We start from the raw sequence: 16030 nt of genomic DNA, 5'->3' as shown, positions 1-16030 counted from the left end.
GCTTGTCACATCCCAAGGCTGTATAATGGATACAAAACATCTTGGGGTGGAGGCTTTGTGGGTGTCCCCAAGCTTTCAGCGATTCGGCGCTCTCCCTCTCGGCAGCTAATTTGAGAACTTTATGTATATGCGTTCGTCTGTGTAGATCTGCTTGGAATTAATCATTTTCCTAATTCGGTTTCAGAGGGTTCACCCTTTAGTGAAGTCTGCGAGAAGCTGCAGAGGTGGAAGCACAATAGGTTTAGTGTGTGCGTCTGTGGTTGTAGGTGTAAAAGGGTGGAAGGTTCGCTCTGCAGATGCGATTGTGTGTCTGTGCGTATCGTTGAGAAGATAGATTTGCGTGTATCTGAGATGGGGATGCATGCTGTGTTTTCTGTGCTGTCTCTTTTCCTCTCTGGCAGTCTCTGATGCACTTTGCTGTTACCTGCACCAGCAGAGTCATTATAAAACTCTTTAAACAGTGCGGTTACCTGTTTATGTCTCTTTCTCTCTCCAATCTCTATCTGGCTTTAGTCTTTGTCACTCAGTATGTATCTCTTTGTCTTTTACTCATGCGGTATGTGTTTTTGTCTTTCTCGCTCACACACACACACACACACGCACGCGCACGCACGCACGCACGCACGCACACACACACACACACACACACACACACACACCCTCCCTCTGGCTCTCCATCTTCCTGTCAAGTGGTGCTCTTTTCTTCTGGTAGTGATTAAGTCCAAGGTCGGCTCTATCAGAGAGCCAGTGTTTGAGAGCAGCTCTGGGTGCCAGAGAGCCTTCATTCCCCGGGCCTTAGATGTCCCACTGATGGCTTCCCTTTGCTTGTCATGCCTACTCACAATGCTCCTCCTCATACATCAGCCTATCGCTGCCCTAAGACACCGTGGGCCTCAAAATGCCTTTGTGTGTGTGTGTGTTTGCGTGAAAGTTCCTGCCCAAGGCAGAGGGAGATGAGGCCAAACACATAACAAATGGAGAGACTGTTGAAGAATGTGTCAGACATGAAAAGGGGTATATTTGGAGACTGTAATAACTATGTGTTGTCTTCCTCTGATGTGCAGAACTTGGATGTTTCTGGTCTTAATTTGGGGCCTTGTAGATCAATTCAGCCGTGCTGCTCCAGTGGTTTTTGTTGTTCTTCCTGAGAAAAAGTTAGGACCTTTGAGGAATGCTCTCTAAATTTGATAGAATTGGACCGTGGGTAATACCTCATTCTCTCTGTGTGTTTATGAGCAAATAAAACAGTCTGGTTTATGACAGGGAAGCTATTTAATTTCATAACCAGCATCATATGTTCTATCCATCGTGGTGGCTCAGTGGAGTGGTTTGCACTCGCTACATCTTGACTTCAAATTTGGCTTACAGCATATGAATGAATGAAAAAAGAAAGAGTGGGAGAAAGAAGTAAGAAATTATTGATTTCTTTTAATTAAATTTTTTCTGTTAGTTCCCACAAGCAGAATATTAAAAAAAAATCACAAAGGTTAAGATACAAGTCTTCACCCACTGCCACCTGGGAGCCCTCCACTCCGCCGCTCTCACCCCACATCGAAAAAAGTGGTGTCTGCCGGCCTCTTATCGCCCCCCTCACTGGAGCACAGAAAATATATAATCAGAGTGCCCTGTGTCAAACTGATAACCCCCAACACAAACCAAGAAGTAAGTGTGTTTGTGTTCACATTTATGTGTACATATGTGCGCGTCACTGTGTACTCGCACATCTGTGTTGTGTCTCAGGGGTGGTAGAGAGGATAAAGGGGAAAGAAGCAGCAGAGGGGATTTGGATGGAAAAAAGGTAATAGGGTTGTGGGGGTCGCAGAATGAGTCGAAAAATTGTAATAATAATTTTCTTGACTGCTGTATGGAGGAGATTGGGGGATTTATGAATATAATGAGGAGAGAAGAGCCTAAGGATGATGTGCGTCTCTTGCAAGAGTAATTGAAGAATAATTCATTTGGCTGTAAGACTTTTAACTCAGAGACAGACAGAGATAGAGAGGTTTTTGACCTCTGGAGGGAGGGATATCATGTCTCATTATTGGCCTAACTAGTGTCACTGTGCCGTGACTGCCAACCAGTGCTGTCACTTCGGTTTGTGCGTGCGTGCATGCGCGCGTGTCTATATGGCCATTTGGCAGGAAAAACCAACCGTCTCTATCTCCTTGAGCTTTTTCCTCACCACTGAGTTTGTTATCAAGACCAACACATGCAGGATTAGTGACTGAAAGGGAGAAACAGAAAGTGAAAAGGGGGGTAGGAGAGGGAAAAGAAGTGATAGACAGTAGATTGGCACGCGACAGATAAAGAGCAGAGTTAAACACACACACACACACACACACACACACACACACACACACACACACACACACACACACACACACACACACACACACACAGGGATCAGCTCACTGGTCCATGGCTGATGCAGACAATGTATTTGTGATATCAGATCCATGGCCTGTACCATTTTTCTTTTTTGTTGCCTCGGTCCTTTTTCAAATATTCATATCATTCTGTCTGCTCAGGTCTGTATGCTATTAAATGCGTGTGTGTGTGTCTTTCAGAGTGTGTGTCTGGGAGATTGGGGGGGCTGGGCCATGATTTAGGCTTACCGCAGAGGGATTGTCTCGACACAGCTTTCTTCTGTCTGACTGAACTGTCTGGGATGTTCCGATATGGAGGAAAAAAAGCCGACAAAGACGGCGCGTGCATGCATGAGTGCGCACTCGTATTCACCTAGCGACACCGCTGCCATTCGTCCCACCTTTTTGCCCCTGCTTCAGCCTGTCTCGCACAGTCCCAAACACATGCGGACAGCCGAGCAGACACCTCAGCAACACCTTGTGACTTTGACTTCTTGCTCAGAACTTTGAATACACTTGAAAGTGACTGGCTAAACTTTGTCTAGGCGATTTCGACTCGTCTCTATTCATGTTTGGCGGTCTTGGAATTTAAATGCTGATAGTTTTACTTAAAAAAACAAAAACAAAGAAAACAGTTCTTGCAAGCATGGGCTGTTTTTTCTTTGGTACATTGAGACCTGTTTTAACTGACCAAATTCACATAGTAAATCTTGATGTGGTTAAAAATTTACTACAGTAATGAAACAGCAGCAGCTCATATTTTCCAAATCGAACATGTTCGGTATTTATGACTAAAACAATGCTCACTCTGTCTGTGCTTTTTAAATGTCATCCCACTTCATGTCAACTGGGATACTGAGGTTGATGGACAACTACAGCCATGAACTCATGCTGTTTTTGTGCCAGCACTCAAACCATGACATCATATCCTCTGTACGGGGTCTACCAGGCCTCAACTTCCTGCTTGGCATCGTCAGCCTTGTGTAAATATATGTAGTAATGGCACAGGTAGTTATAGCTCCGTAGTCTGGCACGAAACCCCCCCCCCCCCCCCCATTTAACGTGATATTTTGTATTTGACCTCCGACTGAGGCTTTTCATTTTCTTTTCTTTCTTTTTTTGGGACAAAAGCTTCTAATTAGAGCAGGCAAAAGCCAAACGGCTTGTAGCGTGGCGATCTCAACTGGTCATGTGGAGTGAATTAAACAACCTCTTTTTATAAAAACATGTTGCTGCACCTTCGTCTCAGACCAGAACAGCTTTCAGCTTTTGCCATTTGTCTTTGCTTTTCTTTTTCTTTTTGGATGGATGAGTTTGAGCAATACATGAATTGATTTGGCGCCGGAATCTCATTAAATTGAGATTCACATCCTTTGTTGTGATTTTCAGATTTGTCACATTTTACGTTTTCAGTGTTGTTTCTGCTTTGTAGGAAATAATGAAATTGAAGTTTGATTTTTACGACTTTAGAAAAATATATTCATTGGTATTGAAGTTTAAAATACAACAACAACAACAACCTTTATTTATAGAGCACATTAAAAGCCTAGGCATACCAAAGTGCTTTACAAAAAAACAATAAAATAATACAGTTAAGAGCATTAATATCAAATATAATAAGAACAGCAAACAATGTTCACAGTAGAAAGCCACTAATAAAATGGACTGCAGCACATAGATTATATATCTCGTCGTTTCCAATATGTATTTAACTACTTATGATTACAGTAATTCTTTCATAACTATATCTTTAATATTGCTGTAGATATAAATAATTATATTGTAACGTTTGTCGTGCAGTTATTTATCGGTGAAATAAGTATTCAGACAGTGATTAACAGACAGAGAAAAATGGGAAATTCTTGTATTATAAGGGCAGAAATGACAAAAGAAAACAGTCTATAGAAAATAAAGTAAAATAAAGCACCTAAACTGGCTCAATAAAATAGAAAAAGAAATCTCAGTAAGTGAAATAACTGAGATTCATAGCAGAAGGGCGATACAATACAGTGATATTACAATATTGTATTGTAATATAATATAATATATTGTATTTGTTTAAGCAAAAGTCCATAAAGGTTTGCAAAAATAATTCTTAAATAGGCAAAAATAAAACTGTTCATTATACATGATTGGAGCGTGTTATAGCATTCAGTTATGGGAGCAGTATTATTTAAGTATCATGCCAACAATACACTGTAGTGCTCTAATGGTTTCATATATTTTTTAATTGGGCTCCCTAATCTATGCCAATACAATGTTTTTGATACATTTGTAAAAACTCACTCTGAACCTTTAAATGAAAACAGTTGAGTCTAAAGTAAATTAGATGGAAGTAAAATTTATTCAATGTGAGCTATAAGTTCTTCGAAATTGTAGTTTATTACAGTGTTTCATATGACTCTCCTTAGATGCTTTGCACCACTGAATTCTGTCCATGTAAACATGGGTTCATATATTATTCCTATAATTGCTGTGCACATAAATTCCTGCACCATGCATGTGTTTGCGGGGCGGGAGCGACACGCTGGCCTCAGAGCAGCTGGATTTTGTAGGTTTTCCCTGTTTTTTTATGAACGGCATGAATAATTATCCAGGTGTTGCTGCCAACTCAGAGGAGACGAGTCAGACTCTGCCTAGTTACAGACCTCAGCCAACGAGGAGAAAAACCTGCCGAAACACTCACCAAATCCCTGCTCTGTATTCTCTTGCTCTGCGCCTCTCTCTCTGTCTCTCACTAGTTTTCTCTCTGTGTGTTTTTCTCTGTTTCGGTCTCTTTTGCCCCGGTGTGAGTTTGAAACTTGTTTTCTTTCTCATCTCGCTCTATAACTCGCATGCTTTCTCCTTGCCCTTTTTCTCCATTTATTTATTTGTTCTCCCTTTTTTTTTTGATTCACACAAATACTTGGGTGTAAAACAAGCTATAATATGAGAGGAAGTTATTAAATACGCTGGGAGTATTAAAGCCTTTCACGTCTAAATCAGATTATATCTATCAGCAGTGCAGAAGCAAACACTCGCACTGTAGCCTTGTTTTTTTTTTTGTGAGACTTTTTATTTAATGGATGTTTTTCTTTTGGCAGATGTCTGCTAAAGTGTGGAATTTATTCTCACGCTTGGATAAACAAAGTCTCAACCGTGACTCTGTCTCTTCCTTCTCAGGAAGATTTCTGCTAAGTTTTTAGTATTTCTGCAACCTAGCTACACACTCAGCCAATCAAAACTCACACTGGTTGGCCTGATTTCTCATTGGTTGTCCACATCAATGAAACTGTTTCTATTGGTCGTAGTAAAAAAAATTCCATTTAGCAGACATAAGCAGTTTTGAAGATTTGGAGAACAAATACTGCTTTTGATGCTGGGGCTTTTAAAATTTACTTCAAGCTTATTAGTCATACATACTGAATGCAAATAGCTGTCTGTGTGTGAGTAAAAGCGTCTGCTGTGGATGGTAATGATTTTGTGTGAGTGTGTGTCTGTTGTGGTGAATATTTGGGGTGTTGGTCACTTAGCCCTACATCAAGGTTCGAAGTATGCTGAGCAGATTTGTGTTCCCACATGAGTAAACCAAGTAGAGACACACAGACAAGACAGATGGACATACGCACGCGAACACACACTGGCACGCACGCCCCGATCAGCGCCATCCTGAATGAATAATTTAGCCCTTCGATCCAACGCCGGCCACAGGGGCACATGACAGTTTTTGTGTAAATGTGGGTTTGTGTGTTTCTGTGTGCTGTCTTTGTGAACATCTATGATAAACCACATAGTTTGGGGTTTTCCCCCTTTCATTACTTACTGTTGTTTATCATGTCAGTTCAGCTGTCCCTGATGGTTACTGCCACATTCTTGACCTACCTTTGCACACACAAGCCGTCTAATGTTTATTTCATTTGTATATCTAAGCATATTTTCATAGGTGAGGATATGATGGGGGGAAAAAAAAATCGTTTCATGTTTATTTCATGCCTAAGCAGATCTTTTTATCACAAGAGGTGTGGATCCAATTTTCTCTGAGAAGTGACAGAAAAGCCAGAGGCTACAGAAGAACAGAGAAACGGAGCGGTTCGACAGAAGTAAAGGTTTTGAAAGCCTCCTTTATTACTTTCAGCGCTGCGCAGCATCCTTAGCGTGTTTGTTTGCACTCAGTGTGCACGTCTGATTCTCGGTATGTGGGGAAAGGGGAGAGCGTTTACATGTGTGCTTACTTCACGCAGCGAGCCGTGGTTATCCATTCCCCCGCTTCATGCTGGTAGGTATATGTCATGCCTATGGAGCCGACAATAGGGCTCACTGATCTTAACGGCAAGTGTAAGCTTGTTTTCTCTTTAGCCTCGACCGTGACATTTACCTCTACGCCTCCCTGGCGGCTGGTTGGAACATCATACCTCTGTTATCTTGCATCCCCGATGTGTGCATGAGTTTGAGTGTGTACATGTGCACCTGTGCCTTAAACACATTTGGTATGTATGAGAGAAAGTACACCTGGAAAAGCCTTTGGTAATTTCAACGTGCAGGCACGCTTGTTGAATAGTATTTCAATTTGGGTTTGTAAGAGGGTGTGAGGAAGTAAAGATTTTGCTTGGAGGATTAATCTAAACCCCCTCTTATAAGGTATTCAGATCGGAAAGTGGGATTATTGAAAGTCGGAGAGATAAAAGGAAGAAGGAAAGTGAATGCTCATATTGGCTCAAAACCCCCTCACACCAGGCATACGGCACAGAATTGTAAACAGTAACCACAAGCAATTTCATAGCATTTATCTGCCTGGTTAGATTTTGTTTTGTGTTCCTGCTGGGTGTTTTTTCCCAGTTTTTCCTTTTCTTTTTTTTTTGGATTACGTGGCAAAATACAAGTTTACTCAGTATATAGAGATACAACTTCTTCATTTCTTTGGAATATAACAAAACCGTGTATGTAATTTAGCACAGCTTGCATATCGCACATGCTTTTCTTTAGGAATTTCTTTCTGACTTTTTGGAAGTTGGATTGAAATATTTTGCTCTTTGTCTGCTCTGATCAGCTCCCCGTCTGCTTTGTTCAGCATCATTTTTCCAAATCCTGAAAACGGTTTTGTGTGTTGCCTCTTGCAGCTGCGTAACTTGAGCGTCCTGGATCTGCGACACATCTCGGAGCTCAACAACGAGACGGTGATGGAAGTGGTGAGGAAATGTCGCAACCTCAGCTCTCTCAACCTTTGCCTGAACTGGAGCATCAACGACAGGTATGTCTTTAATGTGCTTTCTGAGTCAGCATGGACCATCTCGGTGCATGCTGACGGCCAAGTTTGCAACACAAACTTTGGGTGGGGAAAAAATAGGAGCAGAAATTTTGTTGCAGTTAATGAGTTCAAAAATGGATTTATTATCCAAAAGTGGTGTCAAACGTCCAATTTGTGCCAATACTCACATAAAAAGTCCAACAAAAAAGGTTCAGTTGCTCTGCCCCCTCCCACTAAATTATTTGACTAATGGCTTATTAGGGCCTTTAAAAAAATGATTTAAAAAATGTGGTCTTTTTATGGGGATTTGGCTTTTTGTCATAAAAGGAAAGTAAATGTCATGTCTGGAATCATAAGAAAAATTGCGATTACGCATTTGATAAGCAGTAAATTTGGAGGGTTTTATTGACTTATTAATTTTATGAGATCACTTTTTCCTTTTTCTTGTGCATTCATTCAGTTATGTGTGCATACTTGTACAACTATGCACACATAGGAAATGAATGACTTGCGAATTAAAAACAAGTTAAAAGAGCAACAAAAACTTTTCCTTTTTTATTTCTTGCTATTTCCTGCTCTCATCCTTTTCTTTCCCCATTTCTTTTTTTCCCCACTCAAATGTGAGACAGGGCTTGTACTGTATGTGACAACGAGAGTAAACCATCTCCTTTTTTATTTATTAGCTTGTGTTTTATTCATACGTTTCTATTTTAATCTATTGATCTACAAGGGTTCTCTGCAGACTGTACTCCCACTCTGTCTTAGGAGTGTGAGCACAATATTGAATGCACCACGATGCGTAGCAACAATGGAGGCTGGCGAGCATGCGTGCGCATGTGTGTGTATGTGCACGTGTGAAATCGCTCTTGAATTATTGAGTTTACAGCAGACGTGTGGTAGGAAAGTTATGGTAATACTTAGCTACCTTCATCGATTGAAAATCGTGGAATTTGGTGGGATCCTTATAGGAGCGCATTGTGCTACCAACTTTTTTTCCTTTTCAAACGCACATTTGTGCACACAGAGGTTCAGCCTCAAGCGATTCAAAACTGCAATGATTGCATATTGATATTTACTGCATTGGTCCAGAGGCTGAAGGACTGAAGGTGTGTGTGTGTGTGTGTGTGTGTGTGTGTGTGTGTGTGTGTGTGTGTGTGCTTGACTGGATTTGTCTGAATCACCTGTGGGAATATTGGAATTTAAAATGGTGTGTGTGTGCGTGTGTTTGGCAGTCTGTGTGGGAGATAAAACTAGGTTGTTCTGTATGTGTGTGTGGCAGCATACAGTAGGTGTGCTGTTGACTTATGAATGAAGCAGAGATGGTGGGGAGTGACAGGCTGAGGTGGGCCATTAGTGGCGTAGGAATCCTACATGCTTGCTGCCTTGACGCTGCTCTGCTTCCTCACCTCTTATTCCCTTTGCTGTTTTATGCATGAGTCTTTACGAATCTCGTGATGTAGCTGAGTGTTAGAAGAGAAGTAAGTAAGTGAGTAAAATGTTGTGAGCCATTTTCAGGCAGAATTAAGAATCTTGCTGCTTTGCTTTGATTAAGAATTTTTTTTTTTTTAAAAATGCCTAAATTTCTGCTCAGCAACAGATTTTCCTTTTTTATATATTACCAAAGCCTTAATATTCAAATGTGACAGAAATTTTATTTCCTGTGTTGTGACTAAAATTAGCGCTGTGACTCAATAAGAACTTTAATCAGTAACTAGAGTATGAATTAGATAGCAGGTAGATAGATGGACAAGATGGACACACACTCTCAGCAAACAAGCCTGGCAGGAAATCAGAGACTAGACTGTGGCTTTATGATATCTTACAGCTGCAGACAGACTGCCAGTCCCAAGGTCATCAGGCCATCTGGGTTACTGCTGTTGGAGAAGCCAATACATACTTCCACACACAGGTTTCTGACTTGTTGTCACAGTGAAGACCAAACTGTCTTAACCCTCTCTGACGTAAGTGCTCCGAGGGTACAGCTAGGTCAGCTTGTGCCTGTGTGTGTGGTTCAAACTGATGACAGTGTGCTGTGCACAGGTAAACAGGCAGAGGAAATGACCCCTTATTTCCAGGCTCAATTTGCCCCCAACAAGAGGCCATTGGGGAGATGGAGCTCAGTAGGAGGTAAAACACTCCAGTCTTTTCCCCCCCCTTTTCTTCTCCTCCTCGTTTCCTCTTTTTCTTGTTTTTCGTCTTAAGAAATATAAAAAAAATATATGAAAAAACCCCCGTGTCATCTTGCTTCCACCATTGTCCTCAATAATAGCGGAAAAACTGCCTCCCCGTGTACAAAGGCGAGATATGATGACCAAATATAGACTTCCCATCGTCACAGTCCGATGGGCAGATTGCGACAGTGGGACGCCTATTTTTTGGTCACTGTCATTTCTTGGGGAGAGAGGATGTGATGTTCTGCAGGTGGGCAGTGTTGGCCCTATTATTTCTCTGTATCCTCTTCCAGCGATGATAGGAGAACAAAGTGGGATTGTGTTTTTCAAATGTCACAGCGTTTGAAAATGGGGAGCGAGTCATGATCAAAGCCGAATGGCAGAGCAAATGGCAGCGCTCACTTTTTAGATCCAAGTTGAGAACAGTGTCAAAGTTAAACGGTTTTTCTTTATTCTCTGGTGCTTGGTGCGTGGTGAATTTTTTTTGTTACCACTGTGTGTTGTTGTTTGTGTCTGTGTGCGGAGATTCTTTTTTATCTGAAATCTTTCTTTCCTGCTGTCGTGATTTTTATAGTATAGTGTTTTTGTGTTTGTAAATATGGCTTTTATCATAGTGCAGTTTTTCTGCTAAGGCATGATGACATGAAAGATGAGATTAAAAAAGATCTACATGATGTCACGCTTTAGGACTTTCTGTGTGTGTGCGAGTGGCAGTGTGTTGTAGTGACGTTTGTGGTACAGAGTTTTCAGTGGTTCTGGTAACAAAAAAAAGTAGAGTCATCCAGTGTTCAGCTAACATTAACTGGACACAAGGCCTGTGTTGACATTCAGATTTATGTGCAACCCCGGCTGTGTCCGTCTGCTTTTGTGTGTGCATGTGAGCAAGCTCTGGTCAGCTGGCCTGTAGTCTTTGCTGAAAGCAGATGCGTGGAGTAAGTGAGTCATTTATTTTATGAGATCTGTATTGTTGGAAGTTGGGCATTTCCCAAAAGCCTGGGCGTTCTTTCCCTCCGTTTCTTTCCCTTTATTCATCTCAGTCTTTCTGCCAGCTTCATTTAAACAGGGGAATCAATATTCATCCATTCCTTCTTCGCTTTGTTACTCGAGGCCAACATTCTCAGCACATCTCCGTCACTTCTGAGCATCACAAATCACAGCCCAAATTGGCTGTTCTACATTATTTTTTACCCTCTTTCGCAGAAATCAAACTAGATAAGAGACGACTGGGGGCCCTCTCTGACTTTCAGGAGCCTGTAAAGCAGGAAGTAATTGGAAACCCATTCTCCCAGAAACACGCCTCTTTTAAAACTTTTTAGGGTTTGGGGGTGTTTGCACTGAAGCCCCATTTCAAATAGCCTTCGTCGCAGCCACCTGGCAGTGATCACAAATGAGTTAAACCCTCCCCAATCCAGATGATGACATGATACATCAGTGTGATCAATGATGTGTTAAATGGAAATTGGCTGCTATGCTTTGCTTGGTCACAGTGAAGGAAATGAGGGCCTGTGCTAGTTGAAGTTCTCCAAGTTTCATTTAAGGATGCTGTAAAAGGCCAGTGTGGGAATACATGGAAAAAACATCTACCTGAAGATGTAGCATATAACGAGAACAGGGATTTAACCTAGTAGGCTGGACAATGAAGCCTGCATGGAAGTGCGAAATTCTCCAGTGGCTGCTTGAGGCTTACTCCAAAAGTATGGCTTCCAAATCCCTAAAGATGCGTTAAAATATGTTAAAATGCTCGACATCAACCAGAAAACCAATATTTCTTCAGTCTGGTACATAAAAGGATTGTAAAAAAGGATGTATTTATCTGTTCTTGATTTGATTTTGATATTATCAATGATAATAATAATAAAAATACGCGTTCAGAAATCAGTGTGAAATGTGATGGTGTTGATGGTGATCTCCGTGTTTTAAATACAGTCTGTGATCAGTGCTCTATAATGTTTACATTCAGCTTAAGTTACTTATTAACAAAAGGAGGCAAGCCTGCACTTATAGAGGTGGTAGTTGAGAATAAAAATAATGATAAAATACCACAATTGTAAATAAAGTCATAGTGGAGCGTTGTGTTTGGCCACTATCTGTTTGTTTCTGTCGACCCTATTTTTAGAAAGTGGGAATGATGGTTAAATACTTGTCTTGATTTATGATACTTCTTTCGGCATACATATACATACACATAGCTGTTGCAAGTAGAAGAAAAGGTCTTTTTTTTTAATTAAAAATGTTTTGTAAGTCATGATTTTCTTTTTGCTCAATAACAGTGATTTCAATTTTATTTATTTGCTAACTTGTATGTTAGGTATATTGACTACACAGCAACCCTAATTTGGATGAGTGGCAGAAAATGGAAGGATAGATTCATGTATGGAGAACAGGCTGTTGAGAAGTTTTGGAAGAAATCCCCTGATTTCATCTTACTCCAACTTATCTTACCTGTTACTGAAATCGGCCATAAAGAAATCAGGAAGCTGTGGAAAAGCTCTAAAAATCCTAAAACAAGAGGCGATTTGAAGTGTCTGGATCAACTGGATCGTGCATAGGTTTCCTCTACCTTTGGAAGCTTCTTAAATGCCAAGGAAAATGTCAGCAGAGCCCAAACCAACGACTGACAGACATTTGTCCTTGTCTTGTTTTTCCACCACCTGTCTCTCCAGATTTGAGGAGAGGTGCTGAAGGGCCTTCAGTGTCCTTGCCGCTTCTCTCATTCTGCGTCTGTATTTTTACGCATGTAAAACAAGAAACCTTCTTTCCTTTGTTGTTATCATTTTTTTCGTCAGTCTAGAACTCAGGGGCAGACTCTCCGCTGTATTTGCATGATTTGTAAATTAAAAAGCCAGGCCCTTTTTTTTATTTGCTTGGACCTGCCATGTTGAAGCAGATTGGCTGTCAGTGGAGATCAGAGTCCTGCTTAGCAGAGTGAATACACAAGGAGAGCTAGTATTGCCCTGTTGTCAGACATGATGGGAAGAAAAGGTGCGGGTAAAACCAACGAGCTGTAATGGAGACAGAGGGATTAGGCACGGCAGAAGCACTTGTACGCATGTAGCATATTTTCATTTCTCTCTCACTTATGCCTTTCATCTCAAATTCTTACTCTCTTTGCTCTGTCTCTTTTTCACACTTCAGCTCCCCTTCAGTTGTCTTTTTGTGTTTCTTCTTCTGTCTTTTTCCTTCTCTCTCGCTCTCTCTCTTTCTGTCATGTGCACAAATACCGAGGCGATTATTTCTGGCAGGTTGGGTGGGAAAGTGCGCTATGATAAACATGCTGCCGTGGTTATTAATTTTGAGTAATGGCAGTGTCAAACTCCAATGCCTTGATAAGTATCGGAGATGGAGAAACATTTGTGGCGCGGCGCAGAGACACAATGAAGGCAAGCAGCTGGAGCTTATAGACTACAGCAGCATGAGAGCCGCTGTTGTATTCAGGCACAGATCCGAGATTAACAGCTTCCTGCACCTCTCTGCATACGTTCTGAAAAGTCAGACCTTTGACTGACTAAAATATATACTGTAAAATTAGTTAAATATATTCTAGCGCTTGCGTCTGATCTTCCTAGCGGATGATGCCAGGTCCTCCTGCTACTCCAGGCTCTTTGGTGCAATTGAAATGAAGTTATTTCTGGATGCCATGAGATTTAATTGGCGATACGCCACTAGACAGCTGCTGAATGTTAGGGTCCTTGAGTAATCTTTGACTTTTATCATGCTTTTAAATAAAGTAACCTTGATTGGACTTTGCACAGGTCACAGTGGCGAGTAACATGTTGCTGAAAAGTGAGAACCACATCACTGTTTCTCAACTACTAAGAACACAACAAAACATGCTCAGTGTTGCTACAGTCAGACATTGAAAACAGTGTTTGCTGACCGAGGCACGAACTTAAACCGTTTAGTTAGTCTTTGAAATGCTTGCTTGGAAGGTGGTGATCTTGTCTGCGACCACTTGTGGTCAGTTGCTCTCTTCAGAACAGTTTTGGCGGATTAAGATGGCAACAAAATGAGTCGGCCTGCTGTCAGTTTGTGGTTTAATCGGGTCAAGTTGGTACTTACGTACTATCTGTTTGTGATAATATAGTCATTAACTTTAATAAATTAGCAAAAATGGCCAGTCCATTGCCATCTACATATACAGAAAATCACGTTAAATACTCATTTGAAACATTTATTCCTCCACAAATAGTAACATAGTTGCTATAGGACGGCAGTTTGACTTCAAAGTGACACAGGTGTCCCGCAGCTTTGCTTTTATATACGAATATAACCAGAACACAACCAGTTAAGAGCCATTTAAGTCGAATCCCCAATTGTAAAGAAGCACGTCACAGGTTGACTCACACAGGTTAATTGCAATCTAATGACAGTCATGTATTTGCAAAGCACTGCCAATTTGTCTTAGAGCGATTGCAATCAGTCTAAGTTTGCAATGGTTTGGAGACAGTTTGCCACCTACCGGGCAACCTGTGCAGTCACCTAGCGCTCAAAACTAGACAAGCATAATAAATGCATAATAAATCAGTATCAAACACTTTGTTAACTTATGAGTTAAGTCATGCAATTCTGACATTTTAGCCATGATGTAAGACAATCTTTCAAGGTCCAAAAATTCTTGGGGCTTTGTAAGCTCATTAGATGTTAAGTACCGCATTTGAGTGCCGGGTTATAGTGTTGCATTAAATTCTAAACAGCAATTTATGTTGGCAGCGTTTAATTTACCTTCCATCCAAATGTAATCATTACATGGGGAAACCCTGCATCACACAGCTGTTCAACCACATTAGACACAGTCCTCGAAGTGCTATTATCTCACAAAATGAGTCACAAGCCCGACACAGAAATCCAGCTAAAATCCATGCTAACCAAATTGCTGATCCATGACAATAACATTTTTGGTTCCATTTTGACCAGTACCTTTCACCAGTAATTAAATTTTTTGTTAACGTATAGGCTTTTTTTTGATTAATGTAACCTCTTACCAGTCTGGGAAATAAGAGGAAAGGACAATAGAACACAAAATATCAATTTCATTCAATACCTAATTTTGCGCTGATGTAAAATGTATGTAGATTGAGCGTCTTCCAACAGATGGTTGCCTTGTAGTGATCTTTGCTCATTTGATTTTCTCTCTGATCTTATTTTGTCTTGTTTGCAATGTTGATCTAATTTTTATGCCTTTATCCAGTTCCCTAGTTCTTATGATTTATGTGGGTTTTTTGAAATTCCCATATTATTTCCATGCTGAAGGTTAAATTTCTGTTTTCATATGTGGGATCAGTTCATGTTTGGAATATGTAATCTCATAAAATGATAAATCGAAACAGGGTTTTCTTATGGTTTTTCACACTGAATGAATTTCAGGCAGTTTGTTTGAATGGGATTTTTTTTACAGTACTTTTCTCGCTTGCTCCAACTCACTTATTTATTTATTTCTGTGGAATTGTTATTCCATCTTCAAAACAGTGCCTCCCCACATGCCTGTCTGGTTTTTTTTTGCATATGCATGGAAACTTTGGTCCGTGCCCAGACCATTGTGGCAGTTTCTGTATGCATATTTGTAGATGCCTCCCTGTGAATGAGTGCTTAACCACTTTTGGCCTTAGGGCTCACTGTCTGACTCTGCAGCAGACAGCATCTCTGTTTCTCCTCCGCAGAGAGCTGTGTGTGTTCATTCAGCTGCTGGATGTGTGGGTCATGTAAAAGTGACTTGAGTCACTCACAATCAGTGCATCGGCCGCGCAAGTACGTAACGTAATCGCACAGAAATGTTCTTATGAAGTGCTCCGCTGGCTGGGAAACAAAACGGTTGGTAACACTTCCACCGTGGAAATGCGTGGCCATCAGCACTTTATGGGGTCTCACTGAAGGAGATGACATACTCTGTTAGAACAGGGGCACGGTGATGCAAATGAAAGGTAGTGGTGCTGAAGTGAGTCTGAAAAAGTTCACGCAGAAATAGAAAGTTCATACTGTGTATAATTCCGTTTTTTTGGCAAGTAGAGTAGGTGGTTTGTGTTTGTGGAGGCTTTTGCAGTTGGGATTTCTTTGCACAAGTTGAGGTTTTTGTGGTGATGTTTGGCTTACAGGTGGTATGCAGCAGGGGGTGTGGCTTATTATAGTCATCCATACTGTGGGGTCAGAAAGCAGCCAGTATAATCTAAATGGTAAAGAGACCGCGGGGCTCTGCTGTCCTTGTTTCACCATGTTGGAGACCTGGCATTTGGCCTCTGTTTGAGGACCAAAGCTGCAATTTTCTCTGCCTTCCT

At 41.0% G+C, this 16030-nt stretch overlaps 1 protein-coding gene across 1 annotated transcript in view; it reads left to right on the top strand.

Annotated features, from left to right (window-relative positions):
• fbxl17 (F-box and leucine-rich repeat protein 17) overlaps positions 1-16030 on the top strand; it is a 224027-nt gene that overhangs the window by 76676 nt on the left and 131321 nt on the right. Inside the window, exon 8 of the mRNA XM_085294786.1 lies at positions 7463-7593. Coding sequence (XP_085150912.1) covers positions 7463-7593 — 131 coding nt within the window. The remainder of the gene's footprint in view (positions 1-7462; positions 7594-16030) is intronic.

The sequence above is a fragment of the Mchenga conophoros genome, linkage group LG12 (assembly GCF_057382185.1).
Source record: "Mchenga conophoros isolate Kocher_MC1m ecotype Shallow Benthic linkage group LG12, M_conophoros_male_GT1.1, whole genome shotgun sequence".
In the NCBI taxonomy this organism is placed as follows: Eukaryota; Metazoa; Chordata; class Actinopteri; order Cichliformes; family Cichlidae; genus Mchenga; species Mchenga conophoros.
The sequence above is the reverse complement of the archived record's forward strand: the minus strand, read 5'-3'. Positions and strand labels throughout refer to the sequence as shown.